The sequence below is a fragment of the Phyllostomus hastatus genome, unplaced genomic scaffold (assembly GCF_019186645.2).
Source record: "Phyllostomus hastatus isolate PE091 unplaced genomic scaffold, TTU_PhHast_1.1 phas_contig_34, whole genome shotgun sequence".
Taxonomy (NCBI): domain Eukaryota; kingdom Metazoa; phylum Chordata; class Mammalia; order Chiroptera; family Phyllostomidae; genus Phyllostomus; species Phyllostomus hastatus.
This window is the reverse complement of record NW_025333857.1, coordinates 62,722,013-62,737,096: the sequence shown is the minus strand read 5'-3', so window position 1 is coordinate 62,737,096 and position 15,084 is coordinate 62,722,013. Positions and strand designations below refer to the sequence as shown.

General features: G+C 45.7%; 1 protein-coding gene across 1 annotated transcript in view; it reads right to left on the bottom strand.

Moving 5' to 3' along the window:
• PAPPA (pappalysin 1) overlaps positions 1-15,084 on the bottom strand; it is a 224,305-nt gene that overhangs the window by 85,638 nt on the left and 123,583 nt on the right. Inside the window, exon 10 of the mRNA XM_045840799.1 lies at positions 9,520-9,713. Coding sequence (XP_045696755.1) covers positions 9,520-9,713 — 194 coding nt within the window. The remainder of the gene's footprint in view (positions 1-9,519; positions 9,714-15,084) is intronic.

Here is a 15,084-nt window from a genome sequence, read left to right as displayed (position 1 = left end):
CTCTGCAACATTAAACTCCCACCCACAGTGCTTCGATGCATGTCGGTTCGTCTCCTTCCTCGAGTTGCACTGCACTGACGCTCACTCCCTGGACCCCTTGCCCCAGGCAGCTAGCTGCATTGCTGACCTGCGCATTACTCAGGTCTCATCCTTATTCCTGCAGGCAGCCTCTGGCCAGCAAACCAGGTCCCTGCCATTTAAACCTATGCCTGTGTCCCAGGGTAGGGGAAATGCAGACACCAGCCAAGAGTCCCCTTCCACCATCTGCACCGCTGGGTCGAGTTCAGGAAGGGGTCCCAGAGTGGGCAGGAGCCCCTGGGAAGACTTTGTTGGACCGCCTGGCACAGAAGCATGCCTCTGGGCAAAGACACCTCTCATGTACCTGTCGGGTCCCATTTCTCTGCAAAAGGAAGATACACAAATATACCTAAGGGCTTCCTGGCGCTTGGATCTGGCTAAAAAATTAGGAGAGTTGGAAGAAACCCATAGCTGGGGTAGCAGAGAGGGCAGACGACCCTTTCTGCCCTGGTGCTATAGCGAACACATCCAGGCTAATTTAAAAGAGGGGATGGGTAGAGAGTGCATATAGAGGGCTTGAAACACACACACACACACACACACACACACAAAATCATACGCACAGCCAAACCCCAACTCCCCTCAGAACCCCATCCTTTGGGCCTGGCTTGAGAAAGTTTACTTGCAGACTTAGAGAAATGAGCATGTGGTTCTGGGGACAGAACTCAACACCGCACAGCAGCGGGCTCCGCAGGCCTGACTGGCTCCCGCTTCCTAAGTGCCTCCCAGCCTCGGCGAGTGAACGCTGTTTACATTTTTTACATGTTTCTTGGGTACAGAACATGAAACTAAATTATACAGCAAAGGCCATGCTGGCTAAATACCAGTGCCGCCACTTAAAACAACAATAATTTAAAAAAGAAAAGGGAAGCAAAGGAAAGAATGAAAAAGGGTCTTAAGGGAGCCTGAGGGACTGGCAGGACGAGAGGACGGGGTCTGGTCCCGAACCTCTGAGAGGAGGGGAAGGAGACGTGGAGCACCAAGACAGTGCAATGGCAGTAGGTCAGGCATGCGGAAGAGGGAAGACACAGGCCAAGGAATCTTCCCAGAGGGGCCCCGGAGTGGGCCGCAAGGGCTGGACCTGCTCCCTGTGGGGGACAGGGAGGCAGCCCCAAACCGCAAAGCCTGGCTCGTTCTCAGGCAGCACGACAGGAGTCCGGGGGCGAGAGAGAGGTGGAGGCTTCCACGCTCCACGTGGCCCCTCGCCCACTCCAGCAATGCATTTTTGCTGCATGACGAGGAATGCTAGGCCCCACCTTTTATTCAGGCTCTCCCTCCCCCTCGGTAGACACCCGTCTAAGGTTAACTCCATTTGTCCATGTAGGACAGCAGGTGGCCGACATCTGTCTTTTCTTATTAGAGGGCCTATGTCAGTGTCCCCTTTCCTCCATGCACAGGACAGACGGCTGGAGGGCACTGGTTGAATTATTCATCTCAACCTCAACCTGCTGCTGAGAGCAATGCTTTGGATATATTGATTTTGAATCCAAACACCAACAACTATTTCATAATAGACAGGAGAGGAAGAGGTTTAGGGAAGTTGTTTAATCAAAGTCGAATCTTAATTAAGTGAAGTAAGACCAAGTGACCCTCAAAGTCTCTCACTGCTTAGATTTCTGTGACCAAGGAGTGTTCCTTAAAAAAAATAATACAGCCCTGGCTGGCATAGCTCAGTGGATTGAGCATGGGCCTACAAATCAGAGGGTCGGGGTTCGATTCCCAGTCTAGGGCACACACCTGGGTTGCAGGCCAGCTCCCCAGTGGGGGGGAGGGGCACCTGAGAAGCAACCACACATTGATGGTTTCTCCCTCTCTTTCTCCTTCCCTTCTCCTGTCTCTAAAATAAATACAATCTTTAAAAAAAGCTCGACTTTTAATATCAAATAATAATAATAATAATAATAATAATAATAATAAAAACAAACTAACTTAATCATTGCTAATTGGATCACTCAGTTGCTAAAACATCCTAGGCAGAAAGAAGCATTTCTTCAAAAAACTTCTCATTTGCTACCAGGACAAAAATGACATTTCTGGCTCAGCTGTCCCAGCCTTGACGAGCACCTGCGGTGGATGTGTTACTACTCCGATTATACAGACAAGGAATCAGGTAGGGACCAAGACAACTGGCTTGCCCAAAGTAAAAAGCTAGGAAGTGGTGGGCCCTAGAACTGAGAACCAGGTTGATCTGATCAGAAATCTTATCTTTTCTTTGAAAGTTTCGTCACTCAAAGTTTCCAAGGTCAGTGAATGAATGAGGGAGAGAGGGAACATGAGAGGGCCAGGGGGAGCGTCTTAGGCTGGGATTCTGAAAAATGTGATAGGTTGAAAATTCCTCTCCCAACCCAGGCTCCCTGACAAGTCGAAGGCAGTTAGAGTGACCTGGGGCTCCTTTCTCATATAGGCACTATTGTTTTTCCCTGTCCTGGAGGGATTTTGGGGTGCTCCACACCAGTACGACAGGCTGCAATAGGCCGTGGGACTTTCTGTTCTGTCTCTCCTTAGATGACTTGCACATGTGCTCTCGAAAAAAATTTCAGAAACCACCAGGAGAAAGCAGATCCCTTGGGTATTTGAGAAAACTGCTTGGAATCTTCTCTGGCATTTCAGCGTGTTCCCTTCGCCTCTCCTTTCGGCACCGAGGGCAGATGCCGTCCCATTCCGCCAGCGAGAAGAGCTGCGTGCTTTGCGGAAGATATTTGTGGGGAAGGGACAACCCTTAGAAGTAACCTCAGCACTGGCTGTTGAGTCCAAGATTTCTCTCTGCCCTGTGCAAATAATATCATCTAAAGTGCACTGGAGAATTGCTTATCCATGCAACATTTCTGAGTGAGGCTTTTTCAATGCAATACCAGTGGCGTGGTAAAAGGAAAGTAAGGAGAAGACCAAGCTTCACAGGTGAGATGATTCCTCTCCTTGAGACTCCGCTTCTTCATTAGGAGACGGGGGAAGTGAAACTTCTCAGTTCTCTAAGGTGCCTCCAACTGCTTGGATGGGCTGGCAGACAGGGGGTGTTCCATACATGCCACTCCTCCTCTTCAAATGAATACCAGATCCTCTGAGCCCTCAGCTTAAAAGCCCTGAAACCTCCCCATCCCATGCAGGAGACAGTCTAAATTTCAAGCATCTGAGGGATGGATGTCTCCATTTACCTTTCTAGCTCATGGCTCTTGACTTTCTCCCTATTTTGTACCGGCCATTCTTTTTTTAATGTCTGTCTGTCTCTCAATTTCTGCCCCCCCATCTCTCTTTTCTTCTCTGTCTCTATATCTCTTGTGTTTCTTTTTCTCTGTGTCTCTCTCCTTCTGCCTCTCCTCTCTCTGCCCACTTCTTTCTCTCTCTGTTTCTCTCTGCCCCTCATCTCTCTTTCTTTCACTGTCTCTTGTGTTTTTCTCTGTTTCTTTGTCTGTCTGTCTGTCTCTCTGTCCCCTTGACTTTGCTCTTCCATCCACACTCCTCTCCTGTCCCCTAATTTATCCTTCTGGTCCCAACCTGGCAACCACTCCCACGGGAAATAGCTCCCCATCCTCCTCTAGGCTCCCCTGTACCCTCACTGAGTGCATTGTAAGTGATTCTGGAAGGATTTCTTACCCTTGTGTCCAGAGAACCCAGTGGGTAACTGTTCCCTTCCTCTGGACACAAGGAGGATGATCGATAAACGGTCCTGCTCTTCTGGCTCAGACTTGGTGGCCATCAAGGAGGACACACACATTGCCATTTTCTTGCTGACATTCTCAGGTTCCCTGGGCATAGCACATGGCTTGTGACAAACCTGTAAACTGAACAGAATTTCCTCTTCCCTCTACAATTGTCTTCTGTGTACTTTTCTTCCCTTTCCTTCCATAACCCAGACATAATCAGGCATGCATGTAAAATCTAAGAACCCTTTTTTACACTCAGGGGTTGACAACTTGAAACATTTCCTATGTTTCTCCCATATTTTCACACTCATGTTTTAAGTGCCTTTCTGAAGAGGCCAACACTTACCGTGAAAGAATGAGGGCTTACAGGTGGAGACCTAGACAGCATGAGTGAGGAGATTTTGGAGAGATTTGAGAAGTGGTGGGGGAGGGGTGTGTCCCACTTTCCTGGTGTTCCCTGAATGCACACTCTATACAAAAAGCAGCAAAGGACGGCAGCGGTCCCAGCCCGTACAGCCCCTTCAGTCACTGAAGTGGGCGGAGCTGCCGCGCCCAGCCCATCAGCCCTGTGTGAGCACAGCATCCTGCATCCTGGCTCTGCCCCTGGGAGGGTAAGCCCCACAGCTAGTCGTTCAGCTCAGAGCCTTACTGTCCTCCTCTATCAAGTGAGAATAGCGACTCCTATTTTTGCAGCCGTTTTCGGAGGATTCAAAAAACAAATCGATGCAGAGCCTCGAGGAACTTGGTAAATGTTATTTTTATCATTTGTCCAGGACCTTCTGAAAGTGGGCAAAGGACTTTTCCATCCCTGCACGCTGGCCTTCACCCCGGCTGGCCAAGTAAGCTGATAGCAGTGTGGCTTCTTCCTCGAGGTAACTCCCTCTGAACCTCACACGCTCTTGGGTCTTGGCAGGGACTTCTGGATGGACACACCCCTCCGTGAAACAGTAAGCTCTATGAGAGCAGCAAAAAAGCCAGGACATCTCTGCATTTTCTCAGAATGCCTGGCACAGTCCTGAATCTGCAGGAAACGTTTGCTAACACAACTGTGTCTAACTCAACCAAATGTGGACCGAGTTTCTGTACTGTGGGGGTCCCTGCAGCCAGCTCTGGGGTGAGGGTGTGGAAGGGAGCCTACCGTGAATGACAGAGGGAATTAATCTTGGCATTGCCCAATAAGTAGGAAAAGAAACACCCAGTGCTAAGTGTTTTTTTTTTCTTATTTACTTCCTTAATCTCCACTAGGTAGGTGCTGTCATTTCCTCTTTCCAGAGGAGGACACTGAGCTTCCCAGAGTGGTCACTTGCTCAAGATGCCCAAGTAATAAGAGGAGCTGGGAGAGCCAAGCCCCATCCATGTGGCTTTACCCATCAGCACCCATGATCTCTGCCTACTCACATGTCTCAGTGTAAAATTCAAATACATTTCTGTTTGAGCAGATGAATAAATAAACTAAGGCAAGACTGCTATGACACAAGACAAGTTATGATTTGTATTCTACTAAAGGCACAATGTATTATAGACATGCCAAGAAACAGGTAAAGCAACTCGAAATGAAGTGTCAAAGGATGGATGAGCCCACTAACAGGCTGATGCAATATCAGGTCAGAGAATCGATTACAAAGGGAGCAGAGATGCCTCGGTCTCTAATGCAGGAATGTCCTGTGCAGTCACCAGCTCGGCTGAATACCTCCCATGGGGGAGCTTTCTCTGTCTCAAGGCCCTCCATCCTGCAGCGGACAGTTCTCATCCTCAGAAAGGTTTTCTTTATGTTGGTCCTGAAACTACTGGAAATGCTTACTCTTAAGTTTTACTGTTAAAGGATTAACTAAATAAATCGGCCGGTTGACTGAAGGTCCCTAATTCTTGGGAGAACACTGCACGTTCCTCATAGTCTTAGTGGTTCCATAACTTCCTGGGGCCAGTGCAGAAGGAGGGAGGAACTGCTTGAAGAAGAGGACACGGGCTTTGGAGGGAGTGCTGGGGGTTGGCAGAAGGATGAGGGAGTGTCTGCATTTCATTTGGCAGCCCCTGGTGTCAAGTGCCAGAGAAATAGGAAATGTGGAGACGAGAGAACAAGATAAGATCTTTGTAAAACCATGTTTAAACCAGTCCATTTCTGAGGATCCCAGAAGAGAGAGAGTGTGATTCTTTGAGTTCATTTCCATGTTTGTTCTGTCTCAGGGAATTCGTGAATTCCTCTAGGCCAGGAAGGTGCACGGCCAAAATATCCAAAGAATGGCTCTTATTATAGGGTGTTCAGCCCAATTTGCACAACCGGGAAGTTGGGACACTTCTGCTAACATTTAGTCATATACCCAAATGGTACACAAATATACCCAATTGTGTACCATTTGGGTATATGACTAAGTGTTCAGGGCAGAGTAACTTAGCCCTAACCAAATCTGGAGGACTTGCTAGAGGAGAGTGGACGAGAAACAATGGAAACTGCAAGAAGTAGAGGGCTTTTACAAAATCAAAACTGAAGTCTGAATCGGTTTTCTAGACTTCTAGAACAACACAATGAGTGCCGCTGCTCTGCAGCCACCACGTGAGAGCCTGCCAACTTACTCCAATGGGGCTTCTCCTCTTCACAGACTTCTCATGCTGAAGTCTTGTGCGCCAACAAGGTCAGAGGTTGGGTCTTTCACTTTCTTGGTTTCTTCCATTGACTCCGGCACAGAACTAGGCACATAACTCCAACAGACACCTGCAGTTATCATTTCTACAGCATCAGGGAAAGGCAGCATGGGACAAAACTGGTTTGTAAAGAGAAAGTGGGATCTGTTGTCCTTTCGTCACTGCCCAAGTTCATGGAAGTCCTAGTAAGCACCAGGGGCCCAGGCAATAGGACCACCTAGACAGGGGATGGAAGCAGCCTGAATGCAAAGACTTGGGCAGTGACCACAAGTCTGGTAGAGGAGGATTCAGGTCCAGCACGGGGTCTGCAGAGGGACACCAGCACTACGATCTGTCCATTTACCAGTGATATTTTTTTCCCAGTGATATTCTCCAGGAATCCAGTTACTTGCAACTTTTGAACAGGTCCACATATTCCTGAGCTTCCACTGTCGTCTTCCATGAAATACTTCTAATCCTAGATTCTGCACTTATGGGCTGTATGACCTTGAGGAAGCCGCTCTACCTTTCAGTTTCTTCAAGGCAGGTAATCATTCTTAGCTTGAGGAATGGCCAGGGGATTGGCTATGAGATGTATTGGACTGTCCAGTATGGGGGATGGTGGATATGAGTAACCACTGGTCCCCACCCCCACTTTCTTGTCTCTGCTTTGGTTCTCCCTCTCTGGAACTGTGCTCTACAGGGCCTATTCCTGTAGGAATGTATATGTGTATGCACATGTGTGTGCATGTGTAAAACAGACGGAGATGGAGAGGGAGAGCGAGAAAGGAGGAGAAGGAGTAGAGTTTAATTGTGTCGGGGGAAGGTGCATCTAAGTGCCTCCCAACTCCTTCTCTCAAGCCATCACCCTCTTCACTGAGGTCCGTGACAGGGTGAACATGAACCCCCAGCCTCCTCTCATCATTGCCCAAGGGAATGAGGGCCATGGTGGTACTTCATCCTCCTTGGCTCTGTTGTCGGAAGGGAGCTGGTTTCCACTCCACGAAGAGCCTTACTTACAGTTACACAGGCTGTGTGTACAGGTGTGTGCCTGTGTGTGTGTGCACGGTGGAGATGAAGAGTGTGAATGCTTTCGTGGCATTTGTTTTCGGATGGGGACTTTGGGAGACTGTTCGGCAGCCCTCCAGGCTGCCCTGCCTGGCCCTGCACCCAGCCTGCACACACACCCCCTCCCTGACCCTGGATTCTCCATTCTCCAGCGAGTTGATCTCATTATGGCAAATTTAGTTACAGCTGAAGTCTCCTTGTAACAAAGATTATGTCCAAGCCCAGAGTAATGGAACCTAGTCGATTTCATTAAAATAAAATTGGTTGCAATGAATAATTCAATAGGATGATTTTGTTTCCTCATCTCCTCTTTGTAGTATTTATAATGATTTTTTTAATTGGATTTTTGTTTAGGAAGAGATAATCGCCCATAACTCCTGACAGCCCCCGCTCCTTACACAAGTGGAATAATTGCCCCATGAAGTCTCTTTCAAACACTAAAACTGGAAAAGTCTCTCTCCCCTTTTCTCACATTAGCAGCAATACCCTTTGGGTGATTTTTAAGCACACCTGCTACCTTACTTCCTGCTCGTGTGAGATTCTGAGTGTGTTGATAATTCTGTTGATTGAATGATGCTTCTAACACATTTCTAGGAATGGATGCCAGTGTTGAATTTGGAGTTCCTGGCCCTACTGCCATCCAGCCCTGCCATTCCTGGGCAGGACATTCTCTGTCATGAGGACGTGATCCTTGAACATTTTCTCAGTGTTGTTCATTTGTATGTAGTGTTGTGTATGCATGTGTGTTTGTGCATGCACATGTGAATCTACAGCCAATTAAACACACATTTCCTCAGCACCTAGTCTTATCTAGATGTTGTGCTTGAAGGTGAGGGGACAGAAATGAATAACACTCACAACAGTTATCAAAGAACCAGCAGCCTAAGTAGGGGAGTCAGATACACTACTAGTGTTCATGCAATCGGGAGTGACCAAAGATGAATTCATCAAGTACAGAGGTGGCACACAGGAGGATGAACCCTAAGCATTCATTCATTCATGCATGCATTCATTCATTCATGCAGCAGCTGGCACTGTACATGAGAAGCATCAGGGAATACTGTTTCCCCATTTTTTTCACTCTTCTCAAGACAATCATAAACAAATGCAAATGAGGAAAGAATCTAATGAATGTAAACATCAGCAAATGGACAAATGGAAAAAGATCAGATAAACACTATGAAGTAAACATAATAAATGAAGTGTACCCATCTTGTAACTCATCCATGAGTTTTTACTGGGCCGCAGATGAAGGTCACATCTCTCTTTCATCTAGAAACCAGGCCTATTCCCCCTGACCCCGAGTCAGGGAAAGAGCATTAGAGAGAAATGGCTAAGAATAATACTCATCTACAAGGCCAGGAGGCAGGCTGGCCTCAGAGATGGCCACGGGGCCAGGCGGTCGGAAGCACTGAGTTGTGTCTCTGGGCAATGGGAGTCTCGGAAGAAGGCAGGTGCTTGCTCAGCAGCATAATTGGAAAGGAGGCTCTGGGGACAGCACAGCCATCCCTAGAATCACATAAGCTCTGGTGGCCCCAAAACTACTCCCTCAACTAAGCATAAAGTCCTTTGGGGAAGAACCCTGGAACATAAATAGTGCATTTGGGGACTGGGGAATGAGTCACAGCTTTACACAGTTGGGAAGATCCTTGGAGATCATCAAGCTGAACAACTCTCTCATTTAAAGATGGGAAAAAATGGGGACCAGAGAGGTGGGGAGACTGGTCCAAGGCAACACAGCAAATTCGAAGAGGATGCTTGAGGAGCACACAACTTGCGACCCCACACAAAATGTGGGACTCTCTCCAAAGAATGTGTTCATGCCCCATTGAACTCCAGTGGTATGTCCAAAATGGAATTCTTTCCCCAAATATGAATTATAATAGGAAGGGACATAGGAGGACAGTAATTACCCCTACTACACGGATGTTCCCTGAGAACACGTCTAATCCCTGAGAAGTGGTACCCATGAGGCCCTGGAATTATACATTTGGCTAGAGATATGGTCAAGTGGCCACTTCAAATGACACTGCCTTTGAGGTGGGAAGCCCTGAGGGGCAGAGCAGAGATTCAGAATATCTGCAGGAAGTGCCACCCATGGCTGGGGTCTTACCTGGGATGCTGCTGGCTGGCCAATGATGACCCAGCCTGGGCACTGCTGGTCCTGATGGGAAACTGAAGCATTGGATGCCCATTGATCCAGGAACCCCTGGGGCGTGTAGACACCACAGTCCTTGATGCTAGTTTTTTGTTCAAACTCCTCACATACCCCATCACCATCATGGAAATAGCACCGGCTGGGTTCATCTGCAGCAGAGAGACATCAGGGGGAGAGAACAGACAGATATTTACCCTTTGGTCTCAGCTATCAGCAGCAGCCGTGGAATCGGACCTGCAGAATCATCAGTACTCTTAAGCCCTCCCTTGATCATCACAATGCATTATTATTCAGCCTCTAAAAAAGACGGAAATCCTGCCATATGTGACGATATGAGTGAACATGGAGGACTTTATAATAAGTGAAATAAGCCAGTCACAAAAAGATATATGTACACTCTATGATTCCACGTATATGTTATGTATAAAATGGTCACATTTGCAGAATGATCAAGTAGAATGTCTTTTGCCAGGGGCTGGGTGGAAGGGGAAATGAATTACTGTTCAATGGGTATAAAATCTCAGTTATGCAAGATGATTAAGTTCTAGAGATCTGCTAAACAACATTGTGCTTATATAATTAATAATACTGCACTGTACACCTAACATTCTGTTAAAGAGGGTAGATCTCAAGTGTGTTTTACTACACACACACACACACACACACACACACAGCTCACAAACACTTTCCCCTTCATTACCCCAAGTGAGCCCACAGCAACCTCGTGAGGGAAGTATTATTATTTTAATTTTAATTTTAATTTTAGTTTTTCAGATTAGGAAACAAGATCTCACGTTGTCATTAGTGATTTCCCCAAGGTCACACAGTGTGTTAATGCTGGGTCCTGGTTTCAAACTCAGGCTTTTACTTTCCAAGTTCTGGTACATTATCTGACTCCATAGAATTCCACAGTTGCAAACTGAGGTGTGTTTAACTCCAAAGAGGACTTTGATTTCACACGAGGAGTGAATTTATATACAAGAGAGGCAGTAGCTTCAGTCCCAGCTCTGTAACTAAACTGCTCTGCTACTTTAGACAAGACTTTTTCCTCTCTGGGCTCAATTATCATTATTACAGACAAGGGGGTTCGATTAGCAGCCCTTCCTGCCTAATGCTCCAGGTTCTATGGGCTTGTTGGACACTTTAGGCATTTTGGGTAAGGTCAACCAAGCCCCCATGTAACTCGAATCACAGCAAAAACTTCTTCCTGGGGCAATTTAAAGCTGCAGCTGGCTGAAACGATTCTCACTCACTACAACAACCAACATCATGGAAGCACAGAGCTAGAGAGATGCCTTCTGAGTAGGTAGGACCTATGCAGGTTTCCTGGAAATTCAACATGGAATAATACAAGGAGCAATGTAGATGTAGCCATCCAGAAGAGATCACCCTGCCTATATTTTAATAGCTTGAATGTCAGGTATTCTGTGCTAATTTATCAACTCTTCTAGGCAAAGTCATACAGCCCTTCCTGTGTAGGTCTCTATCTTACAAAGATCCCCACCTTAACAGGTATCCATACTACATGGTGTGCTTTCTTTAAAAGACTGTGAGCTCCTTGAAATCTATCCCTGTCCAGTGTCTTAGGTGCCTAGACAATTGATCATCTACACTAGTGCACTTTGAGAGTAATAGGGATTCTATAAAAACTACTGCAGGCAATAAGCACACACCTTGGGAAAAGCTGGATTTCCCAGGCAAATCAGAATATACGGTCACCCTAAGGACTTTGACTGATTTAGAATATCCTTCCCATATTTACTCCAGAATTAGGGAGTGGAACCCCATTTCAAACCAAGATTTAACTTCTGTCCCTCATGACAGTTGATTAACTTTGCATCGTTATCTTCCCTACTCGGCCTCTGGCCCCCCATCCATAATACAGAAATGAATGCCCCAGCTAGGACACCCCATGGGGACAGCCACAGAGCTCTCACAGAAAATGGACATACACAAGCTTTGCACTTTCTAACACAAGGACCTTTATCTCCTAAGAGGTGAACTTATTTCTAAGTGACTGAATTGAATCAGCTTGTGCAATCAGTCCTCACTTGAAACACTTTCAAGAAGCATTTCCCACAACAGAAAGAGCCCAGGCAAATGGAAGTGAGGCTTGGATTTCTAGGACGCTGACTATTTGCAGAAGGCGTCACTGAATTCAGGGGCAGCAGAAGGTTGAGCCCCTTCCAAGCTCCAAAATCCCTTGTTTATTTCTGCAAACAGTTTACATAGTGAAAGACTATCAAAAGAGCCAGAATAAATCAATTCATTATAATTCAATTATTGAAGGATGAGCCGGAGCCAGCTGAGGACTCCAGTGACCAGTAGCGTGCCTGGATTTCAACATGGAAAGAACACAGGCTCAGCACTTCTCAGGAGCTCCAGTGTCCTGGTGGAAGTGGCCAGCGGACATGTAATAAAACCTAGGCCACGTATCCAAGAGTGACCGGCCACCCACCCAGACTTTCCTCTTTAGAAACCAATAAAGGGAATTTCAAAGAGCACAGGTTTTGGCATTAGGCAAAACCGGTTTCAAATCCTAACTCTGTAATGTATAAGCTGTGCAGGGCTGAGATAAAATTACCTAACTCTTCTGAACTTCACGAACCTCATTCAAAAGAAATAAATAAAAATAATATTTACCCAGTGTTTTACAGTGATTTCCTGAGATGGCGTGTATAATGCCAGGCCCTCGCCTGGCATTTTATCTAACGGAACACTTAGAGTCGTTGGAGGTCAGGCATCCGCAGACTTAGAAGTAGTAGCCTGGCCTTTTGCACCTAGGAGAGAGGTTCCCCCTGGACACTCCCCTACATGTTGTACCTACAGAATAATGAAAGCACAGCCTCGTGCTTATGAGATTACAGGGTTGCCTGACCCTTGGTAATACCTTTCTCCTCTTCCAATACGAAGACAAGTAGACTAAGATTATAAGGTCATAGAGGATCTCTTCTCTGAGATGACTTAATTTACACCCTCATCTAAGGGACCTCAGAGTGTCAGGAATTGGGGCTAGAGTTGAGTTCTCAGGAAGGCTAATTTCTTCCCTGATTACGATTAAGACTTTAATGTATCTGTCTGCCTGGAATCAGCGAAACCTGGGAAAGGAGGAGCGAGGTACATATAGTTAAGTAAGTAGGTATCGGAATAGGTAGATAGTTGATATGCAGATAGATTGGTAGAGACAGAGTTAAAAGAGAATCGGAGATAGAGCGAAAGAGAAGGAGAAAAAGAGAGAGGAGGGGGAGGGTGCCTGGTTTCTGCCTGAAGCTTTTGCTGACAAAGTTATTCCAAGTCCCTTTTTCTGAATAACATCTTTCGACTCTGCTATTCAGTTTCTCTTGTAGAATCCCAGGGGCCCTGCAGCTCCATCTGCCAGTCTTTATCTGGGGACTTCTCTGTCCCTCTCCACTGTCATGTCCCACGCACTGAAGGGAACATGGTGAGGAATGGAATACAAATGTGTGGCCAGGAAAAACAAAGACAGCAACAACAAAACGGTATAACAAAACTGGCCTTCCTGTTTTCATTACGTCCATTTACTTGGTGCTTCTTGGATGCTTTATGCTGGCAGCCAGGCGGGTGGTGTCGAAAAGAACCTGAAGTCAAATGATCACCTTGCCACCTGCCTTCCATGTAGTAGCTAGGTAACACTGATGGTAATACATCTCATTGGGAGGGATATTGTGAAAACCGATCAGACCCTCCATAAGTATCAGCTGAATGAATGAGTGACTAAAATTTGGCACCTCTGATGTACATAGTTTAAACACTTCACTCTTTGAAAAGTTGTTTTTTTTTTTTACATTGGGTGTTAGAGCAAAGGGAAAGTTGTTGCAACGCGAGTAGTGACTGGTGTACGGTGGGATTGCACTGGGTGGCTTGGTTTCTCCGTCTCAGCCCACCCTCTCCTGACACTCGGGAACTCAATTCAGTTTCCTTTCCTCTCGTGAGAAATTTGCTCTTTTAGAAATCTGCTCTGCACAGCCAGGAGTCCTTATTTTATTTTATTGAACAAGCCAAAACTTGTTCTTGCTTCAGGAACTTGCACATGTTGTTTAGCTGGAATACTTTTTCCTTGGGTTTTCTTCCAGGCTTTTCCTTTTCGTCATTCATGGCTCAGTTCAAACATGACTCCCTCAAAGAGGAACCCTGTCTACCTACCCAGTGAGCACACACCCCTGCCCCCATTAGAAAGCAGAGTACCCTCATATTTGATTCCCTTCACAGTATTATGCACAGTCTACAAATAAATTTTTATTTATGATTGTTCCCTCCCCCAATATGACATAAGTTTTATGGAAGCATGTCTGAAAGTGCACCTCCTTCCTTAGGATCAAGAAAATTGCCTTGCCATATTGTGACTGATGTTTAAGAATAAATAAATGAACGAATGAATATGTATAGCTCTTGGATTGTGAGTTATTTCTGGGCTGGCCTCTATGACACCCCTAATGCTTATTAGGACAATGTCAATCTCATAGCAGTAAATCTCATACTCAGTGAAGAATAACTTAACAAAGTTCTTTTGGAGTTTCAGGACCTGCTATTCACTGTATTGAAGATATCTTCAACCTGAGTTGAATCTGTTTCAGCAGATTGTACTATAGAAATTTTTTGAATGAAAATATTAATTAGAATGAGATCACATTACAAATCCAAGCACATATTAGTGGGAAAAAATCCAATTCTATCTTCTAAACCACCCCATAATATTTTTTCCTGTGAGACATTGTGACTCACCATCTGTCCTAAATATTGTTTTATTTTTTTCTCTTAACTGAATTTGCAAAGAAATGAAATATCTAGGTAAAAAATGTGCATAACTAGACTGAAATTTAATAAAGAGATTTGATGGTCTTATGAATTGAAACCTGAAAATACATTTACACCACCTTGAATTTAGTACCGTTATTTGAATGGCCTACAAAGATTATAAGCAAAGATAGTGATCCTAATAAATGACAATAGATTCAATAGAAAAGAATGTTCAAAGCCCTGATTGGTTTTTAGCTGGGTCTCTCCTGGGCTCAGGTACTATCTCCTGATAGGGGGAAGGGGATGAAATTCAGCACCATAATGAATTCTATAGTGGCCACAAAATAAGACAGGCGTTCTGAGCATGGATAGGAGAGAGAGTAATACCTCGGATGTGAAGGCCTTTAAAAGTATGAGCAGGAAATAAAATGAGATTTGTCTTGGGTAATATAGGCTAATAATAAATGGAGAAAAACAATCTGAATCATTCATATGCAGAAAAGCATGCAAAAGTGACAAAAAGAGTGATAAAAGATCGCAAACCACAGAGAGAATCAGTGGTTTTAATGTGATCTCACCCCTAAAATAAACCAATATGTAAAGGGGGGGGAGGGGAGGGGAGGGGAGGGGAGGGGAACATCCCTGTCTCAAAATCAGCAGCTTGCTCAGGAGCACTGGAGTCTAGAGGAGAAGCCCTCTAATCCATCCATGGCTTTGGACAAGTCATTTCCTTCTCTGTGCTGCAATTTCCCCTTCTGTAGA